At 39.3% G+C, this 27,363-nt stretch overlaps 1 protein-coding gene across 1 annotated transcript in view; it reads left to right on the forward strand.

The window, feature by feature from the left end:
• Zip48C (Zinc/iron regulated transporter-related protein 48C) overlaps positions 1-27,363 on the forward strand; it is a 348,533-nt gene that overhangs the window by 287,366 nt on the left and 33,804 nt on the right. Inside the window, exon 7 of the mRNA XM_067136812.2 lies at positions 4,635-4,793. Coding sequence (XP_066992913.1) covers positions 4,635-4,793 — 159 coding nt within the window. The remainder of the gene's footprint in view (positions 1-4,634; positions 4,794-27,363) is intronic.

Genomic DNA, 27,363 nt, shown 5'->3' on the forward strand with positions numbered 1-27,363 from the left:
TCGAAGATCCTAATTTATTCTCACCAATGTAACATCATTGAAATTAAATATATTGACTGAATGACTTCCAGAGATGAAATTATATGAACTGAGGTACAATTAAATTATTCGAAATCTCGCAGTATTTGGTTGTTGAATGAAGATTGGCATCCCTAAATAATTTGATTTCACTCGATGACACATCAGTTTCATATTTCTGATCTACATGTTCTGCCCATGTACTACACTAAAGGATATGTACCAAAATTCAACATCCTGAAAGAAAATAACTGATTATTAACTAATGAAGCAAGGACTTAGCTTTCGATGAACCGGACACCACCGGGGCCTGGTGTCGTGTTGTAATCTGTCCTGGGCGGTGTCCTTACGCCTCACATATTTATTCCATCCTGATGACACATTCACAAATTAAGAACACTTTCACTTCCATCGCGCACTGAAAAATAACATCACTCATTGTTATGCCTAGGCCAAGCACAAATATTTAATATCAGTTAAAACACACAATACGTGGTAAAGAAACCGTCTCAAATGCAGTATTAACAGAGAATCACAGTTAATAGTTCTCTCCCCGATATTAGAATTATTGTTGTCCGACCGTACGACAGTTCTCGACCCGTTCTGTCGTCTTCACGGCGACGATACGCGTATGTATAACACGGCGGTTACGAGTGCAGATATGCCAATACTCAGCGTTTTCAACTGGCCTCAATCACATTCAAATCAAAAGTGGGCATTAACGACAACTGGCGGTACAATCTTGCCGCGTTTATACAACTCCGGTCATGTCAGATCTTGAATCCTGAGTTTCCATGCGTAGCTTCTTAAATATAAATGTGCGTAGCAGGGGGACAGGTGATACTCCCACGTAGCGCGTCCCAGGTGGCGGATAGGGGGGTCCTAACCGGCTTGCCGGCGGACTTGAGGGAAATAAAATACCTCTCGCGGACCAAACACACAACCCCCTGTGGGTGGGGGACGCAGACGAAGAATACACCCATGGTATCCCCTGCCTGTCGTAAGAGGCAACAAAAAGGGGCGACCAAGGGATGATCAAATTAGAACCATGAGAGTACTTGTGATTAGTACCAACACGCGGGAAACACCATGGGTCGCTTTTACTTGCGCGTAGTACCACTATGTTAGGTACCCAATAGGTTTGTGATTTGTAGCAATAGAGTACGTTGGCGGCTTCTACATTACCTGTGATTAGTACCCGTGTATGCGCAACACCATGGGTTTATCGACACCACGGTTCTGCCTTGCTTATGCTTAGTACCCACTATGTGAGGAACACCACGGCATAGTGCGGGTCCCTTTGGTTAGTCCACTTATGTGAGGAACGCCATAGGTTTGCGTTGCCAGTATAGGTTTGCGTTGCCTGTAAATAGCGCCTCAGTTTGCGAAACACCATATGCCTGTGTTACAAGTGCGAATTTCATTACCTGTGACTAGTACCAGAATGTGTGGAATACCGCGAGTCTACGCTACTCTTGATTAGTACCGCAACATGACAAATAGCATGGTCTGTTTTCCTAGCGATAAGTACCATTTTGAGTGGCCGATGACCTGGATTTTGGACCCGTTTCGCTTACAAGCATCATCGATTCAGTATTGTGCTTTAGACGCAGTCCCTTGGTCAGTAATACTATTATTTAACGCTAGTTTCTGGGAATGTGGAGCATTGCGGGTCGGATCCACTGATTGCTTTAACTTCATGTCCATTCATTCTTCGTCCTCACGTTTTCGAATTCTGGTCAGTGGAGGATTATGGATTTTTAAATTGTCATGACATTTCGTACCATTAGGGGCTGATGACCTAGATGTTATGCCCCTTTAAACCAAAAGCATCATCATCATCATCATCATCAAATATAAATGTGGCAATATCATATTACTGCACGGACATAGGTACGTTATTCATTAGACTATCACAACCCTGAAATTCGACACTCTTTAATACAAACATGCTTTCTTTTCGTATACTAGACATGTGAACTTACCCTGTAGCAGATGGTGCGTTGTCCCATATCGCCAAACGCTATAGTCATTCTGTGTTCATCCTTGCAGTGAAATGCCAAGTAGACGAATACAAACGTTTGACAGGATTCAGATAGTGGCTTTACTTTCGGCAGGCCGTACCCAGCAAGATGTTGCCGATTGGTTATATGTCAAAGCAGCATGTCTAAGTTGTAGAGAAAGTACAGAAAGACGGGAAATGTGAATGATAGGCCTCGTTCTGGCCTTCCGCATGTTACAACACCAACCTGGGATTGTTATCTCCAAGTGTCGGCTGGCTGACGTCCAACATCAACTGCCAGGAATGACCTCTCCAGAGTAACAGGGGTTTGTTTCGCAGACCAAACAGTGCGCAGAAGACTGCATGAGGTTCGTCTTCAGGCCAGAAGGGCAATGAGAAGCTTTCCACTGAACCAACGGAACCGAGCGTATCGAAACAATTGGGTTCTTGCTTATCAACACTGGACCATTGCAGAATGGGTTAATGTAATGTTTACCGATGAGACTAGGATTGGTTTGAGACCTGACACCGACGTACAAGAATATGGAGAACCTCTGGACAACGTCATCAATATAGGCATGACCAGGAAGTCCATCCATATGCTGGCGGAAGTTATGTTCTGGGCAGGAATAATGCTGGGACGGCGGACCCCTCTCATTCGCATGCAGTGCAGGGAGCACTGAATGGCCCCAGATACATTCAAGGGATGCTACAACCATTTGTGTGGCCATCCTGAACTGCATTCGGAGATCATTTCAGCCTAGCAGATGACAGTGCAAGACCTCATCATCTTAGGACAGTGTTGTGGTGTCTCCAGACACATCCATCGAATGGATTGACCTGCACAGTCCCCGGACATCATTGCAATTGACTATGCAATTGGCCATTTTAAAGCATCCAAATCAACCGGACAATCTTTAGGAACTTAGAAGCTGCAGTAAAGGAATGGGACTGTTTGCCTCAAGACAAACTTGATGACGTCATTTGAAGCATGCAGTACAGGGTGAGAGAACTCATCCGTACGCGGGTTGGTCATACCCATTACTTAAGACTGCTAGCAACGTGCGATGAAGAGAATTTCAAAGTGTTGTTGTCTGGACTTGATTTCAGAAGATGCCTTTTGTTTTGCTTGTGCGGTATATATTGTTAAAACTGTTTTATTCAGAGGGAAATATGCTTATTTTGTTAAATATGAATTGTAAAACTACCAAATGGTTTACTGTAAGAATCCAATATAGTCGTATACATGTTATTCCAAACTTTTGTTGAGCAGTGTATTTAGATTTCCTTTTAAACAGAATGATTTACCGTTTAAACTCTGTGGATAAATGTGTAACTATGGCATTTATTCGGAATGAACGGAAGATTAATTATGACGATGCAATGTACCGTAACATACTAAACTTGTATCAGGTCGAAGACGGATTAAGAATTATATTCAGTGTAGATTAAAATTAAAGACCATATTCAAATAATGACCAATTATGCTCTTAGAACATCTTAGGATTTGGGAGGAAAATTCAGACTGTGTCCATTTCACCTCAAAGGAAATGGCGATGTGGCCTAAAACGGAAAACCTCGAGGGAAGATTATGCCTATCTCATTAGAACAAGCAAAATTAATCCTGAAAAGAATAGTTTCGATTTACAAAAACATTTGGAGCGTGCAAGAATAAAAACTGAATCATCAATACATGTAATCTTGATGACTTATAAAATAATTTCAAAAAATAAAATTATATATCTGTTCACAAGACTGTAATTGAATAAAAATAATCTTCACTTATAATCGTTACGTTTCACCAAATGTATTTTTGCTCGTAATTTACTTCTTGTAATAGAATTGTAATCGTTACGTATTAGTAATCAATAAACATCGCATCGAGTGTTAGGCAAATATGGAGCCCCAATACTCGCAAGGCGTCGCGCCAAGGGTATAAAAAGGCTACGACGCGCAATGGTTCATTTACTCGCAGCTTGTTGTGGTTACTATTGAGATTTGCCGTAGATACTCGTGTCCTACGTGGTCGAGAATAGAACCGGAATGAATATTTGACGAGGAGGTGGTTAAAGAATTTCCATTTCCCTATTTGAAGAAATATTTTGAATTAGTTGGCCCTGAAAATGATGAAAACTTTGCTTGGGAACGATCATGTCGAAAGTTTGTTTAGTCGACTTGAGTGATGATAGCCACTTAATGTCTCTATTCTAAAAATAAAAAATAAATAAACACACAATGAAGAAATGACTTTTCTGTGCAAACGTTACTACCATTCCAAGCCATGTGAGAGACATGTCAGTGATTTCCTAAAGACTCGCCTTCTGTAAAGTAATTGTAATTAAGTAAAATATTTCTCATGTAACTGTTATTTATCCCACTTTTGTACTTTTCCTATCACCGATTATGATTAAGTTTATGGCGGCAGTATCTCTTTAAAGTTTTGTTTGATGTTGAATCAGATGTCACTTTTGATGTATGTGCATTCTGCGAGCAAGATCATCATTAGGCTGGACGGCCCGATACACTGCCCTCGGGCGTCCGAGCACCTTGGTATTTTCCGCTTGTTGCTATTTTTATCATGAATATTATGAAAATATTTTGTTTCTCTCGTAAGGTACGGCCAGCTGTCCGGTATGGTAGAGCCGGTGTTTGGGGTGCTGGGTGCTGCCACGGTTGGCCTTGCGCAGCCCATTCTCCCGTACGCCCTGGCCTTCGCTGCTGGGGCCATGATCTACGTCGTTGTTGACGACATCATTCCTGAGGCCCACGCGAGGTATAGTAGCCGTACATCATTCTTTTATTATTATTATTATTATTATTATTATTATTATTATTATTATTATTATTATTATTATTATTATTGTCCTTTAATTTGGTCTATTTGTAAACCACTCACTCACTCACTCCGTAGGCTTCTGAGGGACGTGAAGTTCCCGTGCCGATCTCACAATTCTCTTCCATCGTTTTCGATCTTGAACCTGCTCTTCAAAATGAAAATCCATAGCCTGTTTCCAGTCATCGACTGGGCCAGGAATGGAATGAATGAAGCCCCCATCTAGCGGCAAGGGTAGGAAACGTGCCGACTGCCGAAGCCTGTCGCATTCCTCTGGGAGTCCGCTCTTCCCAGTTATCAATTTGGAGGGTCCGGCATACCTTGTTGATCTCCTTTCAGGTGCTTTGGGGTCTTCCTGAAGGTCTCTTCCCATTAAGAGATCCCTTGTATAATTCTACTGGTGCTCTGTTATCCTGCATCCTTAGTACATGTCCAGCCCAGCATAATCTGTTGGATTCTATCACGCCCATTATAGTGTGTTGTTGAGAGAGGGTATAAATCTCATAATTAGATCTTTTCTGCCAGCTTTGGGAGATAGGATTGAACAATGGGCCAAATATGTTTCTGTAAACTTTATTCTCAAAGACTTGCAACTGCTGCTGCTCTTTGTTGATTATATTTCATGTCTCGGAACCATACAGAAGTACTGGTCGAATGATTGTATTGTTGATAATCATATTTTCATTCCTCGTTAAAAACTTGGAGCCTGGTATAGGGCTCATAGAGTAAAATGCTTTATTTGCATTCTTAATTCTAGCTTGGTGTTCCTGATGCTTTCGGTTTTGCTCATCGATTAATACACCGAGAAATTTAAACTCCTCTACTTTTTTAAATATATCTATTTCCCAATCTTCAAAGGCAATCTGTCAACCTCCTCATGATTCCGTCTCTGTACAACCATGTAATGTGACTTTTTATCATTCACCCATAAGCCAATTTTTGCTGCCATTTCCTCTACTTCCACAAATAACTGATTTTCTAATTCATTGCAGCCAATAAGAACAATATGATCTGTATATGCAAGGACAATGCTGTCTCCCCAATATGATGTCAGCAGGTACAAGAGCTAATCTTCTCCAGTGTAATGTTGAATAGAAGAAGAAATAGTTCATCACCTTTTCTCAATCCAGTTTTATTCTGGAAGGGACTTAATTTTCTACCCTTGAACAAAACACAGCTAACATTAACCATCCATACACTGTTTGGACATGTTAATTAATTTTATGGGAAAGCCAAACTCCATCATGATGTTCCACAGCCGTTCTCTATGGATTGAATCATGTTCCTTCAAGAAATCTATAAAGGGATAATGAACCGACTCCTTGTGTTCCCACACCTTATCAATAATAGTCTTAATTGCAAATATGTTGTCTGTAGTGGATATGTTACTGTGAAAACCGTTCTGATAGTCCCCAATAACATTTTCAGCAAATGGTTTTAAACGCTGTAAAATAATAAAAGACAGTATTTTGTAGGCCGTGTTTACAAGAGATATACCACGGTAATTTTGAAGTTCTTCCTTATCCCCTCCTTTATGAATTGGGACAAGAAGTGATTCCTGCCATTCTTTTGGGATAACTTCATCCTGCCATATCCTTAGAATGACCTTATATATGTATTTAAGTAATCTTTCCTCACCATATTTAATAAGCTCAGCAGGAATGTTGACACTACGTGAAGCTTTATTGTTTTTAAACATATAATACTTTGTAATACCTCTTGATATGGTGGTTCTGATATTTGTTCTTCTGATGGGTAACTAGATGGTTCACCAATACAGGTTTCTGGATCTACACAATTCAGCAAGGAATCGAAGTATTCCTTACAGTAATTTAATAATTTGTCTTGATCATCAATTAAATTTCCAGACGTTCCTTTTTTAATTGTGTTGACAGTTCCATACATCTTGCGAATGTTCCTGTTTCTGTAGTCTAGTTACCCATCAGAAGAACAAATATCAGAACCATCATATCAAGAGGTATTACGAAGTATTATATGTTTAAAAACAATAAAGCTTCAGGTAGTGTCAACATTCCTGCTGAGCTTATTAAATATGGTGGGGAAAGATTACTTAAATACATATATAAGGTCATTCTAAGGATATGGCACGATGAAGTTATCCCAAAAGAATGGCAGGAATCACTTCTTGTCCCAATTCATAAAGGAGGGGATAAGGAAGAACTTCAAAATTACCGTGGTGTATCTCTTGTACACACGGCCTACAAGATTCTGTCTTTTATTATTTTACTACATTATTTCTGTTTTTCTCTGTATAGTTCCTCAACATCTATATTCTTATTAGATTGCAGCCACTCATTACGCCATATTGCCACTTCATTAACTGCATCTTGGCATTCCTCATCAAACCATTTCTTTTTCTTACTAACACCTTTTTGATATCACTTTCATTGCTACTGTTGTCATGATTTGTTTCACATTATTCCACATTCGTTCACAAACTTCGTCAATTGTTTCATCAATGTCTTCTGTAGGATCTTCTCCCAGAATATCAAATCTGTTTGTAATTTACATATTATGTTTTAATCTTTCATCCTGTTTCTTCAGTTTCTCAGTGTCAACTTTGCACCTTTCCTCAGTCTGTCACTTACATGAGGTTTTCAATTTAATTTTAACAGAAGCAATTATCATATTTTGATCAGATTCCATCTCAACCTCTCTGTAATTTCTGATTTCAGTTATGGAGCTTCTATACCTGTTATCAATTAGTACATGATCTATCTGGTTGGCGGTCTTACCGTCACACGAATATCATGTTTCCATATGTATTTGTTTTTGTGGGAAGGTGCTACTCCGCACATTCATGTTTATGGATGTAGAAAAATTGATTAGTCTAATGGCATTATCATTGCTTTTATCACGCAAACTTTACCTTCCTGTTGTTGGCACAAAAATTTCTTCCTTTCCAACTTTTGCATTGAGATCACCCAAAATCATTTTGACATCATGTTTGGGTAATTTATCTCACAGTTCTAACAAATCCTGGTAAAAGGAGTCGTTAACATGATCATCCTTGTCGTTTGTAGGGGCATACTGTACCTTCTTACCTGGCCTTTTTCCCAATTACAATGGTTCGACACTAATCTGCATTAAGCGCAGTTTTACTGCTTGATACCCTTGTTGACGCCAACCATGTGCAGAGGAATGTTTCCACTACTGCGCGTTTCTGTGGAGGTTGGTACTGTGGTGTGCTGTATATAGACGAAAGTGTGTTTTAAGACGATCGCAAACACCAAGCCTACAGTGACTATAATGATAGATAGTGCAGCCAAGTCGGTTCGACTTCAGATTGGCCGCACCTGGAGTTGTGCTCGATCCTCTATATTCCTCCCTCGCACTATATTGTAAACACATTATTTTAATGTTAATTCGCAGAGTTGGTGAAAATGCCGATTTTTGTGCATTCGACGGTACCAACATCCACTGTGAGGATTGTTTTAAGAGATTAGGACTGAGCGAGTGGCTGCGTGGTTTGAGTCATGTAGCTGTCAGCTTGCATTCGGGAGATAGCGAGTTCGAATCCCACTCTCGGTAGCCCTGAAGATGGTTTTCCATGGTTTCCCATTTTCACACCAGGCAAATTCTGGGGCTGTAGCTTAATTAAGTCCACGGTCACTTCTTTCCCCACTCCTAGCACTTTCCTATCCCTTCGTCGCCATAAGGCCTATCTGTGTCAGTGAGACATAAAGGAAATCTGTATTTAAAAAAAAAATGATTCGGTAGTTTGGAGCCTTATGTCTTACCTTGTGAGAAGTTAACTGGAATTCATTGTTTCAAAGAGAACACATTATGTTTTGTAAATGAGTTTAGGTTTCTGTTTGTGTTAGTAATTGAATTTTTTTTTTCTAACTATATTGAATATATTGAAGTCACAAAGCAAGTCTCAATGGCATAAAAAGGCTTTGGTATCTAAAGTGAAGAACGAAATTCCTGCAATTCCGGTACTTGACTGTCATGATTCATTGAAACATTCATGATGAGGTGCATTATATTTAGGCAAAAAATTGATTCGAGATGAAAAAAAGTAAAACTGTCTTTAGCAGCAAATCTGTGGCAGCTCACGCATTTGTAATTAAAATTGTGTTTGATACACTAAGGTGACCAACCAGAATTCTTTGACTAAATACATACTGCATATTAATATGAAAGGCACGAAATAATATGGTGAATCAGTGGGAATATTATGAAATGTATCTGCTTAACTTTTGACTGTGTAACTCAAAATGGCATGTACATGCAAGTAGTTAATAACTGGGGAACGATTTTTATGTAAATAAATTATATATATAGTCAATATATTTTATTTTTTGCTCATAGATAAAATACCAACTACGACAGAAATTTCGAACTCGGAACACTGTAATCTGTGTATAAAGTTTTATTTCACATAGGGTAAGAGAAGTAGAGGGAGACCAAGACGACGATGGTTAGACTCAGTTTCTAACGATTTAAAGATAAGAGGTATAGAACTAAATAAGGCCACAGCACTAGTTGCAAATAGAGGATTGTGGCGACGTTTAGTAAATTCACAGAGGCTTGCAGACTGAACGCTGAAAGGCATAACAGTCTTTAATGATAATGTATGTATGTATGTATGTATGTATGTATGTATGTATGTCTGTATGTATGTATGTATGTATGTATGTATGTATAAAATAAATGTTTTATTAACCTTGAGCGCATGTTCTGGCTTCCTTTGTCAAAGGGGAATATCTCATGAGGTCTTATGCAATGTGATGCGCACGACAAACAATCAAAAATCAAACAATCAATACTGATCTGTATCTAAGGCAGTCGCCTAGGTGGCAGGTTCCCTATCTGTTGTTTTCCTAGCCTTTTCCTAAATGATTTCAAAGAAATTGGAAATTTATTGAACATCTCCCTTGGTAAGTTATTCCTATCCCTAACTCCCCTTCCTATAAATGAATATTTGCCCCAGTTTGTCCTCTTGAATTCCAACTTTATCTTCATATTGTGATCTTTCCTACTTTTATAAACGCCACTCAAACTTGCTCGTCTACTAATATCATTCCACGCCATCTCTCCGCTGACAGCTCGGAACATACCACTTAGTCGAGCAGCTCGTCTTCTTTCTCCCAATTCTTCCCAGCCCAAACTTTGCAACATTTTTGTAACGCTACTCTTTTGTCGGAAATCACCCAGAATAAATTGAGCTGCTTTTCTTTGTATTTTTTCCAGTTCTTGGATTAGGTAATCCTGGTGAGGGTCCCATACACGGCGCGACACAGTGTTCAGTTCATTCAGTCACTGCCCTTGGCATATTAGTGAAGTGTAAAGTGATTGTGATTGGTGATATAATCCCGGAAGGGAAGTCAAATATATGTTCTCGTTTGCAGCAATATGTGGCTGAATTTAGGGGATATTTTTACAAGTAACGGCAAAATTCTATTCTGCCAAAAATATGGGAAACCTGTAAGTGCGCAACAGCGATCACAAGTCTTGCAGCATTTAGCAGGAAATGAATACAAAATAGTCGCGTCACCTACTACCTCGAGACAAATTATTTTAGGTGAAGTAGCTTCCTCTGTACACACCACAGTTTCAAAAAGATCCGGATATTATGCAAATTTGTGCAAAACTTTTCTTTCTTGTGATATTTATGCATATAAATTAACAAGTCTACAGCTTAGAAATTTTCTTACAAAGAACACATATTTTGGAACACCTAATTAATCAATTTTAAGAAAATTGTATGTCCCTGCATGTTACTAAAGGATGCAAGGAAAGATCAGAGCAGAATATGAAAATTAAAAAATATGGGTAAGCATGGACGAATCACCAGACTCTGGCGATAGGAAAGTGGTAAACGTTGCGGTAGATGTGCTAAAGAAATAACGAAACAGTTTGCAAGAGGTGTTTTCTGTTAACATATAGAGAAATATAATCGTCGAATCATGTAACAATGGCTAGCTTATTCAGTTAATATCTGCAGTTGTTATGGACGAATAGGTGAAATTTGATTACGAATTAATTCATTACAAATGCTGTTCCGTAGCCTATATGAAGAAGGCAGCAGATGGCCTCTCTGTGAGCTCCCCCAACTAGATATACGTAACTTGTGTGGCTTACACAGAGTATGTGAGCAGATACGTGTATTGTATCCTAAAGTTGACAACTTTTTTCTGAAAGCGCCAACAAGGATTTATTTATTTTAGAAGTGAAGCTTCCACGGTGTGCAGTTATTTAGTTCTTCTTCCGGGTTGAACCGTGTTGTTGTTTTCTGTACATTTCGTACAATTTGCCGACGTTTCGAATACATTGCATGCGACTGAAATACTCCTACTCGATCCGAGGTAATCAGTCTCCTAGGAATCACACACTGTTGATACAGTCAATATAACCCAGCTCCGGAGTAAGAGGAATTAACCAAACGTGGCTAAAATCACCGACCCGGCTGGGAATCGAATCTGAGGCCCTCTAAACCTGACACCACTACTTTGATCATCCAGCCAAGTAGGCGGGAAAAATACTATACCTAGTTTATACATATAATTAACTTTCAAAATTAACAGTCTGGGTTGTTTTTTTTTTTTTTTTTTTTAGTGGATACCTTGTTGCCAATGATGCACGACAGGCCATAGACCTGTGACTTTGTAACTTTGACTGGTGGTTGTAATGGTGATTATTGCATTAAGAGGAAGTGCAATTGAGCAACCATCCTCTCTTAACACCAGTCAGAAAAACGAAAGTCCCGACACTTTGAAGAATGAGATCATCGGCAAAAGAGAGGGCCTGATCACAAAGGACGGTAAAATAAAGGACACAGTAGGCCTCGCAAACGTAATACCGGGGGGGGGGGGGTGAAAGAAAACAAGAGTTGTCCGTGGTGGTCGGATAGGAAATATGAAAGTGACGAGACTGGCACAAGTTAGCCGAAACAATGTCTGCCTCAGCTAGAGACCCAGTCTTCTCCCATCCACTCTCCCCGGTGGAGAACCCCTGGGTATCCCCCTTTTAGTCGCAATTTACGGCAGGTAGAGTAAACCGTGATTCTGCCGCCCCCGCCCTTAGAGGAAAGGAGGGTGACTGTGGGTGTCTGCATAGTCTGTTAGTGATGATAGCGTATTTCAAAATAATCCCATAATAAGAGAATTATATATCTGCAGGTACGCCAGTTACCGCATGTAGGTAGAAGATGAGTACTTGATCCACAATATGACTGTGTGCTCGCATGTCTAAAACGTTAATAAAGTCATTTTTCTCGATGAGTCTTTAGAAGGTTGTTCGTAAAACGCTGTCTTCTTTTTCAGTGGCACATTAAGGGAAATCACTATTTTTATTTTTATTTTTTTAAACATAGAATTAAAAATGTATCTTAAGCAGATCTGTTAACTTAGTATTCGTATCATCCCCCTCGATTTACCGACGAAGTATAGTTAATGACCTCATTAAATATACAGAGCGTAGAAAAATAGCACCCCAATAATCACTGTCAATGAGGTCCGGCTCCATGGCTAAATGGTTACCGTGCTAGCCTTTGGTCACAGGGGTCCCGGGTTTGATTCCCGGCAGGGTCGGGAATTTTAACCACAATTGGTTAATTCCCCTGGCACGGGGACTGAGTGTATGTGTCGTCTTCATCATTTCATTCTTATCACGACGCTCAAGTCGCTTACGGGAGTCAAATCAAAAGACCTGCACCTGGCGAGCCAAAGTCCTCGGACACATCCCGGCACTGAAAGCCATACGCCATTTCATTTCACTGGCAATGATAGAGGGGACCAGAACTATTAAAATGAGGATGGGAACGAACCCTCAAAACACGCAATTTCCATCCTGAGTCAAGTTTTGAAACCATAATGCATTAGGTGAAGTCTTCGCGGGCGTTGAAGTTGGTCTCAGTGCTATTTTTACTTTCCAACGACGATGTGAGTGAAAAAGGTCGACTTCCGATTTTTAACGGATCTTGACACTTGACCGAGTTTCAGAAGAGATATCTTAATATTGATTTACAAGATCAGTGTTCTTTAAGTACTAAACTAGACACCAAAATGTGGGTATCGCAATATAACTATGGATTAACATGTCGTTCGGTCTCCTTTCGAGGCACTTGGGCGGCAGATTTCGTCTAAAACGACGTTACTTTACTTGCTCTATTTGAATCTGGATGAAAATTGCAAGTTTGAGGATTGGTTCCTGTCCTCATTTTGAATTACTCTGATCCTTTTTATCACCACCTATGATTTTCAGACATTTTTCCTTCACCCAGTTTATTACTGTTTCTTAATTTATTAATTCATCTCAGAAGGCTAAAGAACTAATCCTGTATTAGACTGGAAGAGCGTTCATGATGTTAGTTTGTGAAACTGAAGAAGTGAAGATAAGCAAATATTTGTTATTTTTGCTAGGAATTTAACGTCGCACTAACACATCGTAAGGTTTTGGTGACGCTAGGAAGAGAAGGTAACGGCCGTGGCCTTAATTAAGGTACATCCCCAGTATTTGTCTGGTGTGAAAGTGGGAAGGCACGGATAACCATATTCAGGGCTGCCGACGGTGGGATTCGAACTCGCCATCTCCCGAATGCAATACAGATTTGATTCAAATCATCCTATATTATAGTTGCAGGGATTACATTAAACCTTTTCTTGAATGAAGAAGGTATAGACGGTCTGACCAATGAGAGATGTATCCTTTTCATAAGCTTCTAATACACATCCACATCCGCCATCAAAATGCACACCGTGAAAGTACAAATAAAAGTGAATTTTTCAGCCTCGTTTTTTCCGAGTGTGGAGAGAAAGAGGTATTGATATTATTGCCACTTAAACTGCAGACTTATTCGACATGGTGTGGCGACCACGAATGCTCGGTTGAGTCTGCCATTGCGTCGACTTAGTTGTGCCCGGCTAATCTCTTTAATCTTTCCTATACTACATCCCTCGGGCAACGCTTGTTCTTTTCTGATCTCACGACGAATTTGTATGATGTAGGGAGTCTTAAATTTTCTTGCCATTCATGGATTTCCCTGTCATAAGCTGAGACACTTTTTAGTTTAGAGAGTTTAGCCCTATCATCTTGGATACCCATCAACACTCTCCTAGTTGTAGGTGCAGGATCGTGGCAGCGTACTGACCTCTCAACCAGGTTCTATGAATAGTGGATTATTATGATTTATCTCGCGTGAATCTTTCATCTGAACTGTCAAGTTTACTCTTCAGACTAATAAGTTTGGAAGTGGATTTAATTGAGAAACGTCTTTCCAGAGCAAAATTCCTCTCTTTGACGCATCGTAATAACGATATTAGTTAAAGGGACTTGTGATTTAGAAAGAGAAAACATCGGTAGTAATTTAAAGGACGAATAACGTCTGATGTAGATGGTATTAGTTTGAAAATATTTTATTCTCAAGATCACCCTGTGAGCGCAAGAGTAAACTCAGTTTGATTCGGCGTAAGTCATTACAATAGCAACGTTTCATGTTAGCACGACTTGGGAGTACTGAGCGTCTGTAGCTTCAGTAGTAAGACCTCATTTGGAAATATTTACAGAGAAAAATGATATATGATATTTTTCTAACAGTGCACGATATAATTATGTATTCTGCTTTTTTGTGTGTGAGTGCGAGCCGAATAAGCAGAAGTTTCATCGATGTAAGTGCTTAGTACCCGGGGTCGATCTCTTGGTTCATGTAGATGCTGATATACTGTACCTGTATGGAAACCTGACATCTCAAGAGTATCTGGGTAACATTAACGGTACGTAGGTGCATAGAGGACATTTAAATGAAAATTAAGAAAAATGTTTAAAGGCATTAAAATTACTATTTTTTATATAGCAAAACATCCATATCCTAACAAAAAAGAAGATGATAATGATTATTATATTACGCTTTACTATTAAGATTCAGTGTGATCTATGCTTGACAAAATATGTCTCATGATTGGACTATCATCCAAAATATACATCATCATCTTGATTTGAATTGGGTATAAATATTTATAATGCCCGTGCCAATAATCAGTTATGACATTCATTCAAATATTTAAATGTTTAGCCTTAAGTTTCATTTGGCTCGTTGATGCTTAATTATTGAAAACTTTCTTAACTGCAAACTTTTAAGTGTCTAATATGCCTGCATTCATTTGACTGCACATTTGCCTTGGTTTAATAACACGGTTTCTTGATTTAGTAACACGTTTTTGCTGATTTAGTGATCCATTAATTATTTCGCAGAAGTAAAAGTGTTTTATTTTAACCTGTCTAAATCTATATCGATTCTTATTTGCTCACACAACTGAATGGATCCTAGCTCAGGAATGTCAAACCCTTTAAACTCCTAAAAACCTGTATACACCTCTACAGCTCTCTCGTCAGGCACAAAGTAGAATACACAAGCGTTTTATGGAATCCTGCAAACAAAAAATATATTGCACAGATCGAAATGATCCAAAAGAAATATTTAAAATACTTACATTTCAAAAAACCCGGTAATTATCCACACATAGCATTCAACGAACTTCTCCTAAATTTTGAAATAGAAAGCTTGGAACTGAGGAGCAAAAACATGACATGAAGTTTCTGTACAAAACTGTGAATTCTGTTATTGACAACCCTGACTTTTTATGCCTCTTTAGCTTCCACGTGCCCCGCATTAATGCGAGGACAAATGTAACTTTTCATAATAAAAAGGTCAGAACAACCGCTCACAAAAATTCCCCACTCTACAGGCTGTGCAATGTCTACAACAGTGCAGTTCAGAAAAATAATTCTGTAGACTTCTGTGTACCTCTAGACCTGTTTTTACAACAATTCACCATCTCCGTGAAAACTCTCTAATTTGTAATGCTGATTTGAACCACAACATGTATTATAAACATTCTACATTAAGCCTTATCCCATAAATGTAATTATAAGTACTAGAACTAGAAGAAAATAATAGTTTAGATATTAAATTACGATTTTTATTTTTATTTTACTCTTTCTTGTAAAGATTAAATTAGATTAGATGTGAAATACTGGTCCTTTCTCGTTGTAAATATATTAGAATAATTCAGATATTACGTTATTAGACTAGTTTAGATACGAAATTATGTTTTTTATCTACTTGTTTCTTGAAAGGATTAGATAAGTAATATTATTTCTTTCTCAACGTAAATATAATATTAGAATAGTTCAGATATTAGGTTATTAGACTGATTGAAACATTTAAAAAAACGTGTAAACATTTGCCACTGTAATTGGGATTAGAAATCCTTTAGTTCGCAGTAAGTAAATAAAAAAATACTATTAAAAAAATACTATTACTAGGCATAAGGGAACAAATCTATAACACAAAAGAAAAATATATCGCTGTAAGCATCACTACACGAGGCCTAAGCTACAACATCCAAATGAAAACATCTCACGTCTACACGACACTACCCATATGAAAATGCATGAAGACAAAATACACCTCTAACTTTGCATAAAATAAGAATGAGGATCATATCATTAAATTGTAAGTCAAAAGTGACGCATTACATCTCCTGTAAAACGACAAACAGTGGGTTAGAAGATTTAGTTTAAATACCACACGTTTCAACACGAAAATTATAAATACCAGACATGCTCATATAATTACTTAAATACCTTTAAGATGACCTAAATATAGTATCATAGTACTGGGGTATCGTCAGATGAGATAGACTTTCTTGGTTTAAACGTTCAATAACGTTGGCTACGGAAAATATCACAAACGTAGGTACACTCAGAAATATCTTAACATTACTCCCAAGAAAATACTAGAATATCATCCTCTTCTATACAACATCGAATCGTTTACGAATACCTGCATAATAAGGATACCGTTATATTCCACGCAGTTACAGAAAATACAACGCTACTCCAACAGGCAATATCATGCGTCACGCTGTCAATTACTACTCCAGAAGACCTAATATTACTTAACATATTTACCAAGAAATCTATCACAAAATCTGTCATGATAATTTACAGTACTAGACGGCGACATAAACATCGACAAAGTCGACACTAAAATTGACCTAGAACATGCCAGAACTCTAATTTGTCTCGTAATAAAAATGGCTATGTACGAACAAATGCACCACTGATGTGCATGTGGGGCTCGCGCCAAACCAGCCCTATTCCGAATGGAAGGGCCTTACATTTCCCATGGCCCCACCGTCGCAGGTTTTCAAGGCACGTTTTACAAATTACGTGGGCAGCCCACGCCTAGTCCAATTTTACTTTAAAATACGCATAATATAAAGTTTCACCGTTGCAGTTAGTGGCCTACTCTGCTCCTTCATTATATAACATCCACGCCCGTAACAGAAGAGTTTGGCTTATTCACACATCTTCTAATTCGTGACAAACTCGCCATTTTCACAACACAACACAATAAAACAACAGACCAGACTTCCACCACACTCACGACGCAACTGACTGCCGTCGAACTAGGTCGCAACTCTGAATTTCAGGCGGTAACAACTCTAGAAGTTGTTATATCGGACGAGTTCAAGGAAGGGGTTGGAGGGTGTTGGATTGAAAAATACGCACAACAATAACAAAGCAAACCGTGGTCACACTAACTACAGATGATTCGCTGTTGTTGCAAAGCACACCGAGCCGCAAATACACATTTTTAGACGTTAAATGGCGATTAACAGTAAAACGAGACGTGATTTAAAATAAAAAACGCTGTGACATTTCTGAAGTCAGAAGACCTTATTTAGTCACTTATCAGATGCTTTGCCGCAAAAATCATGTTGAGCAGTGTTATCCGTCTCAAAAAGTCACATTAACATTAAACCAGTCTATAGCTTTTGCTTATGATCGCTCTTATTTTCTTATCTGTCCAACTGTTTGACTACTGTGTCCGGCTCCATGGCTAAATGGTTAGCGTGCTGACCTTTGATCATAGGGGTCCCGGGTTCGATTCCCGGCAGCTTAATTTTCCTGGCACGGAGGCTGGGTGTATGTGTTGTCTTCATCATCATTTCATCCTTATCACGACGCGCAGGTCGCCTACTGGTGTCAGATCGAAAGACCTGCACCTGGCGAGTCGAACCCGTCCTGGGATCTCCCAGCACTAAAAGCCATACGCCATTTCATTGTTTTTGACTACTGTAAGAATTACACCTCGAATCGCCTTGCTAGAATGTATCTTAGTATGTTGTTCGTAGTGGTGACGGTGTTGCTTCTTTTTCTTTTCCTTCTTCTTATTTGGTGCTTAAGACATCTTTTGTCAGTTAGTCCAGTCTCTTTCCGTATTTAGAAGCCAACTGCTCAAGTATGTTATTGTGAGATCTGTGATGGGGAGACTCGACTAATTCCGCAGGAACTAAAATATATAACTTCACTGCGATTGTACCCCAGCCTGAGGAGGCTGATCAGCTTACTACGTCCTCTTAACATCCTGTTCTCTGAAGGTAAATATTTCAAATTGTACTGTGGATCCCTTTGGTGGTAGTATCAAGAAACTTCAGTACTTATCCTTCTTGCTGTGTTTGGAAGATCTTTAGGGGAATACTCTGCATTATGTATTACTACTTCCCTGTAGTATTATTTGCAGTGTTACTGGCAGTGAATCCATGGACTGCTGCTTAATTAGCCATACTATGCTGCGGATTTAGCCGAAGTATTACAGTTATAATTAAGGGAATTCATTGAAAAAGTAAATTACAATATTATCTGAAGTACTAAATAAATATAGCAGAAATAAATGTTGTTTCTTTGTTATTTTGATACTTCAAATTTTCCGTTAATATTGTGGATTTAACTGAGACTCCCTTGTGTGTGTGGGGGGGGGGGGTTCACTCATCTCCCTGAGACCAAGTGCTCTGTGATACGAGAGATCACATCTGGTCAAAAATCCAAGCAATACGACTGAGGATGTCGTCTCGCTGACCAGGAGACACTCAAGTATCTACAGACCATCTATCTGGACAGCAGTCGTCTTGGCAGGCCAATGCCGTAACGGGCTGTTGCGCCACGGTTTGTTTTTATCATCGTCATCTCCTATGCTTATCCGTCATTTGCGTCCGCTTCCATGCTAAACAGCAAACAGCTCTTAGTTGACGTTCTTCTCGCAGGAGCGCTAATAGGATGTCACTCTTACTGTGACTCTATATGTACAGTGTGGCCAAGGCCAGTCCACCGCCGTGTTTTAGCCCAAGTACTCAATCAGCTGATAGATGAAGGAGAGTGATAGCGTTATTATTTCAATAAAGACTAGACTAGGTCAATGTTTTAAGATGTTATTTATTTTGCTTATGCTGTTGTATATAGGCCTATCAGTATTTGATATATTCAGAGTCTGACTACCTGACGTAAGATTTCAAAATTTAGAGTTATACGTGGTATAGGCCTACAAGTCACAATTATTGAAGAGGTTAGAAATTCTGTGTTGGTAGCTAGGCCTATCATAAAATTTATATTATAATACATGTGGCATAAAATAGTATAGTCATTGTCTTGAATAATGTATGTGATGACTGTAAAGTTAGCCTACATTTAATCTTTTTTTCTATTTGCTTTACGTCGCACCGACACAGATAGGGCTTATGGCGACGATGGAACAGAAAAGGCCTAGGAATGGGAATGGCCTTAATTAAGGTACAGCCCCAGCGTTTGCCTGTTGTGAAAATGGGAAACCTAACCGCACGGCCAACTCGGCCGGTCATATTAAAAAAAAACATTACTATATGTCAGGTTACATGGTTTTATATCTCAGAATATACAACGCAGTATCATAAAACTATACGTAGAAATCTGCTTTTTATATATGACATCGGTATGTATATAATCTGACCACTCGCAGAAGATAGAAAATGACTAGTTAAGCGATGGGTAGACAAAATTGTATTACCCAGCTCCATATTTATGTTAACGTAATATAAGTTAACATAATATACTGTACCATTTTACTCGTGGTACTAATAGAAATAATAGTGAAAACCTGCTAATCTTTAGTGGCGAAAACAAGCAACTGCCATGGTCCCCGGGTTGTGTATAGTGCTCCTGTATTGATGGCTACGGTTTGATCCCCGCAACGAGGAATGAAATATTAGTACCACAATACAACAGGCCTATCGTTTGAGGAAATCCTACTTGTTGCTCGTTGAAAACAAGCAGTTTTCCTGGTCCCGGTGTACTTGTATTCAGGACTCAATTATCGACCACCCGCTGTTCGATTTCCGTGATGTGCGACTAATTCTGTGCCCCGGTTCGGTTAGTACTGGTAGATATCCGCTGTATTTTAAAGATTCTATTTGCTACTATCGGTTTTGCTAATGCATTGTTATCACTTATCAATACCTTCTTCTTTTTCTACCGCTCTTCCCCCAACTGTGGGGTTGTGGGTGGGAACTGCGTCACACATGTGAATTTGGTCCTGTTTAACGGCCGGATGCTATCTCTAACGCAAATCGTATATGGAGGGATGCAATCACTATTGCGTGTTTCTGTGGTGATTTGCAGCGTGGTATGTTGTCTGTGTATGAAGAGGAGAGTGTTGGGACAAACATAAATACCCAGTCCCCAAGCCCGAGCTATTAAAATACCCCGCCCGGGCGGGAATCGAACCCAGGACACTCTGAGCCAAAGGGCAGTACGCTGATCATTCAACCACGGAGTCAGACTATTATTTTTATCATTATAACGTGTGGGAAAACTCATCTTGATGCTAGGCGGCACTTATAACCACGTCCTTTAATAGATGAATAGCCATAAAAGTTTGAATTCGAGAATATATCAATCATAATACCTCATACGGTGAAAATGAATGAGATTTACAGTGAATGATCGGGAGTGATCTTTCCTGTAGGTTTTGTTAAGTACAAGTTTCAGATAAAACGGATATTTTCGGGGAGACTTGAAAATTTGTTTATAATATAATCGGAAAATCTCTGTTATTTTCCTTACACGGTAAAATCGCACAAAACGTAAAATGTCGGAAATTATATTCTAAACAACTTTCCTTATGCACAGGTTTTCGATGCGGCGAATATTAACGGAGAAATCTGAGATTTACTGTCTTGGCCTCTATAAAATAACTAACACATTTTGTTATTATTGTTACCACTAAAATGCATTAAACTAGTCGTTGTTGAGAGCGTCTTATAACGTGCTGAAAATAAGCAATTGCCTAATTTCATTTTTAAAACCTTTCCTGATCTGTTCCTGCAACCATAAGCATAACAGCCTGGCGTAATTTTCTTCAAAACTCAGACCTCAGAAATACGTAAATTCACACACATTTCTTAACTATTGATACTAAATAATCTTCCGTGTTTAATAAGAACATATTTTCGGTGTATTAAGGTTAGAACAGGTAGCGTGTACGTCGCTGAAATTGCATAAGGAGTGATCTTACCCTGTGCTGAATGCATACGTTTAAATCAGCTGTCGGGACATATGGCTAAAACATGGCGGAGCCAATCAGAATGAAGCACTCGTTGGCCACACTGTACATATAGTCACTGTAGTCACTCTTGACAACCTTCGTTCCACTAGGCAAGCATTTCCCTTGTTATCCGCACGTAATGAAATGTGTGTGATTGTGAATGAGTTTCGTATTCACCGAGCTCGATAGCTGCAGTCGCTTAAGTGCGGCCAGTATCCAGTATTCGGGAGATAGTAGGTTCGAACCCCACTGTCGGCAGCCCTGAAAATGGTTTTCCGTGGTTTCCCATTTTCACACCAGACAAATGCTGGGGCTGTACATGTTCCTATCTCTGTTTACATGATTTATCTAATAATGTAAGTGTTGAAATAGCCTACTTGTAAATCGGAATAATTATGTTAGCTTTAAATATGATAATGGTTCATGTTTGTGGGTTACTGTAGTCACGTCCTAGTTCGGGATACCAGTTGCTATGGAATGGGAGTGGGCATCTCGGACATATTCTGAGTCGTGGCCCTCCTTGTGCTCAGGCGGCTAGGACTATACAATTCACCGGTGGTCCATAACCCGTTAGAGGAGAGATCCTCACTTGGACTATGTGCAAGTAGGGCAGCATCCTGCTTCATGAATTTACCGAGCTCAGAACACTTTAAGCAAGCCTCGGACCTATGGGACTAATGGAGTCCCACTCCCATTTGACAGGCGAAGGACTCCTTGGAAACAACTTGGCGAACGAAATGGAATTCGATGGGGAGCTATCAATATTAATGGGGCTTATGGAAGAAAGAAGGTAGAACTGGCTGAGTCAGCAAAGAGGATGCATCTGGATGTGCTAGGAGTAAGTGATATTCGGGTAAGGGGAGATAATGAGGAAGAGATAGGAGATTATAAAGTGTACTTGACGGGTGTTAGAAAGGGAAGGGCAGAGTCTGGGGTAGGGCTCTTTATCAGGAATACCATTGCACGCAACATAGTTTCTGTTAGGCACGTAAATGAGCGAATGATGTGGGTAGATTTGTCAGTTGCAGGAATTAGGACTAGAATTGTGTCCGTGTATTCACCATGTGAGGGTACAGATGAGGATGAAGGGGACAAGTTTTATGAAGCATTGAGTGACATCGTGGTCAGGGTCAACAGCAAGGATAGAATAGTGCTAACGGGCGATTTCAATGCGAGAGTTGGGAATAGAACTGAAGGATACGAAAGGGTGATTGGTAAATGTGGGGAAGATATGGAAGCTAATGGGAATGGGAAGCGTTTGCTGGACTTCTGTGCTAGTATGGGTTTAGCTGTTACGAATACATTCTTCAAGCATAAGGCTATTCACCGCTACACATGGGAGGCTGGGGGTACCAGATCCATAATAGACTATATCTTAACAGACTTTGAATTCAGGAAATCTGTTAGGAATGTACGAGTTTTTCGCGGATTTTTCGATGATACAGACCACTATCTGATCAGTAGTGAACTAAGTATCTCTAGGCCTAGGGTAGAGAAAGTGAAATCTGTCTGCAAACGAATAAGGGTACAAAATCTCCAGGACGAGGAAATTAGACAGAAGTACATGGATATGATTAGTGAGAAGTTTCGAACAGTAGACAGTAAGCAGGTTCAGGATATTTAAAGTGAATGGGTGGCATACAGGGATGCTGTAATAGAAACAGCAAGGGAATGCCTAGGAACAACTGTGTGTAAAGATGGGAAAAGGCGAACATCTTGGTGGAATGATGAAGTGAGAGCAGCTTGTAAACGTAAAAAGAAGGCTTATCAGAAATTGCTCCAAACAAGGGCTGAGGCAGACAGGGCTTTGTACGTAGATGAAAGAAACAGAGCGAAACAAATAGTTGTTGAATCCAAAAAGAAGTCATGGGAAGATTTTGGTAATAACCTGGAAAGGCTAGGTCAAGCAGCAGGAAAACCTTTCTGGACAGTAATAAAGAATCTTAGGAAGGGAGGGGAAAAGGAAATGAACAGTGTTTTGAGTAATTCAGGTGAACTCATAATAGATCCCAGGGAATCACTGGAGAGGTGGCGGGAATATTTTGAACATCTTCTCAATGTAAAAGGAAATCATCATGGTGGTGTTGCAAACAGCCAAGCTCATGGGGAGGAGGAAAATGATGTTGGTGAAATTATGCTTGAGGAAGTGGAAAGGATAGTAAATAAACTTCATTGTCATAAGGCAGCAGGAATAGATGAAATTAGACCTGAAATGGTGAAGTATAGTCGGAAGGCAGGGATGAAATGGCTTCATAGAGTAGTAAAATTAGCGTGGAGTGTTGGTAAGGTACCTTCAGATTGGACAAAAGCAGTAATTGCACCTAACTATAAGCAAGGGAACAGGAAGGATTGCAACAACTATCGAGGTATCTCATTGATTAGTATACCAGGCAAAGTATTCACTGGCATCTTGGAAGGGAGGGTGCGATCAGTCGTTGAAAGGAAGTTGGATGAAAACCAGTGTGGTTTCAGACCACAGAGAGGCTGTCAGGATCAGATTTTCAGTATGCGCCAGGTAATTGAAAAATGCTACGAGAGGAATAGGCAGTTGTGTTTATGTTTCGTAGATCTAGAGAAAGCATATGACAGGGTACCGAGGGAAAAGATGTTCGCCATACTGGGGGACTATGGAATTAAATGTAGATTATTAAAATCAATCAAAGGCATTTATGTTGACAATTGGGCTTCAGTGAGAATTGATGGTAGAATGAGTTCTTGGTTCAGGGTACTTACAGGGGTTAGACAAGGCTGCAATCTTTCACCTTTGCTGTTCGTAGTTTACATGGATCATCTGCTGAAAGGTCTAAAGTGGTAAGGAGGGATTCAACTACGGGGAAAGTAGTAAGCAGTTTGGTCTATGCTGACGACTTGGTCTTAATGGCTGATTGTGTCGAAAGCCTACAGTCTAATATCTTGGAACTTGAAAATAGGTGCAATGAATAGGGTATGAAAATTTGCCTTTCGAAGACTAAACTGATGTCAGGAGGTAAGAAATTCAATAGAATTCAATGTCAGATTGGTGATACAAAACTGGAACAGGCAGATAATTTCAAGTATTTAGGATGTGTGTTCTCCCAGCATGGCAATATAGTAAGTGGGATTGAATTAAGGCGCAGTAAAGCTAATGCAGTGAGCTCGCAGTTGCGATCAACAGAATTCTGTAAGAAGGAAGTCAGTTGCCGGACGAAACTATCTTTACATCGGTGTGTTTTCAGACCAACTTTACTTTTCGGGAATGCAAGCTAAGCGGACTCAGGATATCTTATTCATAAGTTAGAAGTAACAGGCATGAAAATAGCGAGAATGATTGCTGGTACAAACAGGTGGGAACAATGGCAGGATGGTACTCAGAATAAGGAGATAAAGGCTAAGTTAGGAATAAACTCGATGGATGAAGCTGTACGCATAAACCGGCTTCGGTTGTGGGATCATGTGAGGCGAATCGAGGAAGATAGGTTACCTAGGAGAATAATGGACTCTGTAATGGAGGGTAAGAGAAGTATAGGGAGATCAAGACTACGATGGTTAGACTCAGTTTCTAACGATTTAAAGAAAACAGGTATATAACTAAATGATGCTACAGCACTAGTTGCAAATAGAGGATTGGGGCGACGTTTAGTAAATTCAGAGGCTTGCAGACTGAACGCTGAAAGGCATAATGGTCTATAATGATGTATGTATGTATGTATGTATGTATGTATGTATGTATGTATGTATGTATGTATGTAAATATGATAAATTTTGTCTTCGCTTCTTGTCACATTTGTTATCAGTTCATGTTTCAGATATACATAAGACATTCTTCTACTTCCCTGTCCTTTTTCCCAATTATGTAGGGTCGGCAGTGATGTGTATTAAGCTCTATTTTGTGGTAGGATGCCCTGCGTGCCGCCAACCCTATGTGGAGGGATGTATTTACTATTGCGTGTTTATGTGGTGGTTAGTAGTATGATATATTGTGTGTAGGTGATGACTTGTATTAGGGTGATGACAGCGATGCAGTCCATGAGCTGGAGTAATGAACAAAGCTTGATTAAAATCCCCGGTGCAGCCGTAAATCGAACCAGAGGCCCTATGGAACTAGGTCCACCATGCTGACCATTCAGGCAAGGAGGCGGGCGGGCTTTCAGAAATTAAAAAAATCCAGACATTGTCCGTAGCCAATAGCAAAGAATTTATATAACCTATTCGTTTCTTTAAACAAAATATTAAATTTTATTTTCAAATTTTACAAGGCCGTACTGTACTTCATCCCGAATAGTTTTCGTGTATCCATGCTTATAAATGAAAATTAATTAATATTTAAACAATTCATGCTGAACACAAAAGATCATCATTTCAAATTTTCCTTCCAGTAACTGTATTTGTAAAACCCTTACGTGGTCCGATCAACAAGGGAGGGTCACGATATGTTGTTGCACCAATTGTACTAATACTATCCGAAGTACTCGTTCTTCGTACGGATTTATGAGCAAGGATTAAAGGGGTTACATTAAGGTGGCCTACAAGTATATATGCGTCTTACAACGCGCTATTGTAGACGATATTTACGATTTTCTCATCAGGTATATAAATATATACGTATGCCCGCCCACTCGACACCACGTAAAGCAATGAAGATGAATAATTAGACAACTTGAAGGGAAAAGGCCCGAACCTTCGACAAATGAAGGTATCGGCAAAGAAAAGGGAAGAGCCGTGAAAGGCGGCAAAATGAAAGCGTTTTTAGCGTCAAATGCTCGAAATTCGAAGTCTACGCAAAATGATACCTGGGATACCTACTAAATATGAATACTAAAGCTACACGATATTAAAAAGATTGTCCAAGACCACGCAAAAGATAGAAACACGAAATTAAATACAGTACATTGACGATAATGATGATGACGCAAAATGAAATGTAAAATTATAAATCCGCTAATATTATGAATCCTAAACTTGCACAGTATTTAAAATATAGAATCACGGAATATATATAATACGATCATAATGAAAATGGCTGAATAAATAAACTACAGCCCACAGCAGTTCTCAAATATGGGTAAGCATGCTTAGCACTCTCAACAATACAATGATAGCCTCCAAGAGCTTTCCGCAGCATTGTGCGATCATTCGTCAGCAGGCCTGTTAGCAAACAAACGACTTTTCAGGAACCATAACGAATCAGGACGAGCATGGCTTCACGCGACTCCTACTTATGCGCAAAATGAGTACCCTATTCATTAGTGAAGGCGACCGCAGCGAGAACACAAGAAAGTTAAATGTTCTCGGAAACCATTAGAGTTACGAAGAAAATGCATATGATATGCGTTATATAAAAATTAATTTCAAGGCCACGTGTTGCACTTCATTTTCCTATTAGGCTAACCTTTATCCGTTATTTTAGTTCACGTAGGGCAAAATTTGCCCATATTTGGGGGTATACCCCTGTAAATTCTCACATTAATTTCAAACGGTGAAATATGTCAAAGTCGAAAGTATCACTTGCATGACTCGAGATTCCAATTCCAATTCAATCGCTCCAGTAGTTTTCGAACCTAAGTCGAACAAACAAACAAACAAACACACAAACACCATCTCATTTGTATTAATAGCATAGATCAGTGGTGAATGTGACAGCATAATGGCGGTCTTCCGTTATGTTTCTCTAGGGACCGGACTGATGGTAATATTGCAAGAAAGGGAACTCAAGGGTCCAAATATCTGGTTGAATAAGACAGGTGCTGGTCTTGCTTACGGTGATCGGTTACTCTGCATAACAATTATTGAAAAAGTTAATACTGTGCATGTTAGTATCAATTAGCACTGTACTTCCCTACGTTTTTGAATTTTAGCCAGTGGAGTGTTTAGATATAATGCATTCACATAAAAAACTATATTTTAGACTAGCAGAAGTACCCGTTCTTCGTACGGGTTATCATAAACTGCTTTAGTTACTCATGCTATCGGTGTGACTGACTTCATTAGATATTTATATGACTGGTGTATTTACTTAAGTACGTAGAAATTATTTGTCATGCTTGTAATTATAGTGTAAGTATCTTATTATTTTCTTCATGGGGGCCTCTAAATATTAGTTCCTAATTAGCGTCGACCTATAAGATCTTTTGCTACCATGTTTTT

Source organism: Anabrus simplex, chromosome 1, assembly GCF_040414725.1.
Source record: "Anabrus simplex isolate iqAnaSimp1 chromosome 1, ASM4041472v1, whole genome shotgun sequence".
In the NCBI taxonomy this organism is placed as follows: Eukaryota; Metazoa; Arthropoda; class Insecta; order Orthoptera; family Tettigoniidae; genus Anabrus; species Anabrus simplex.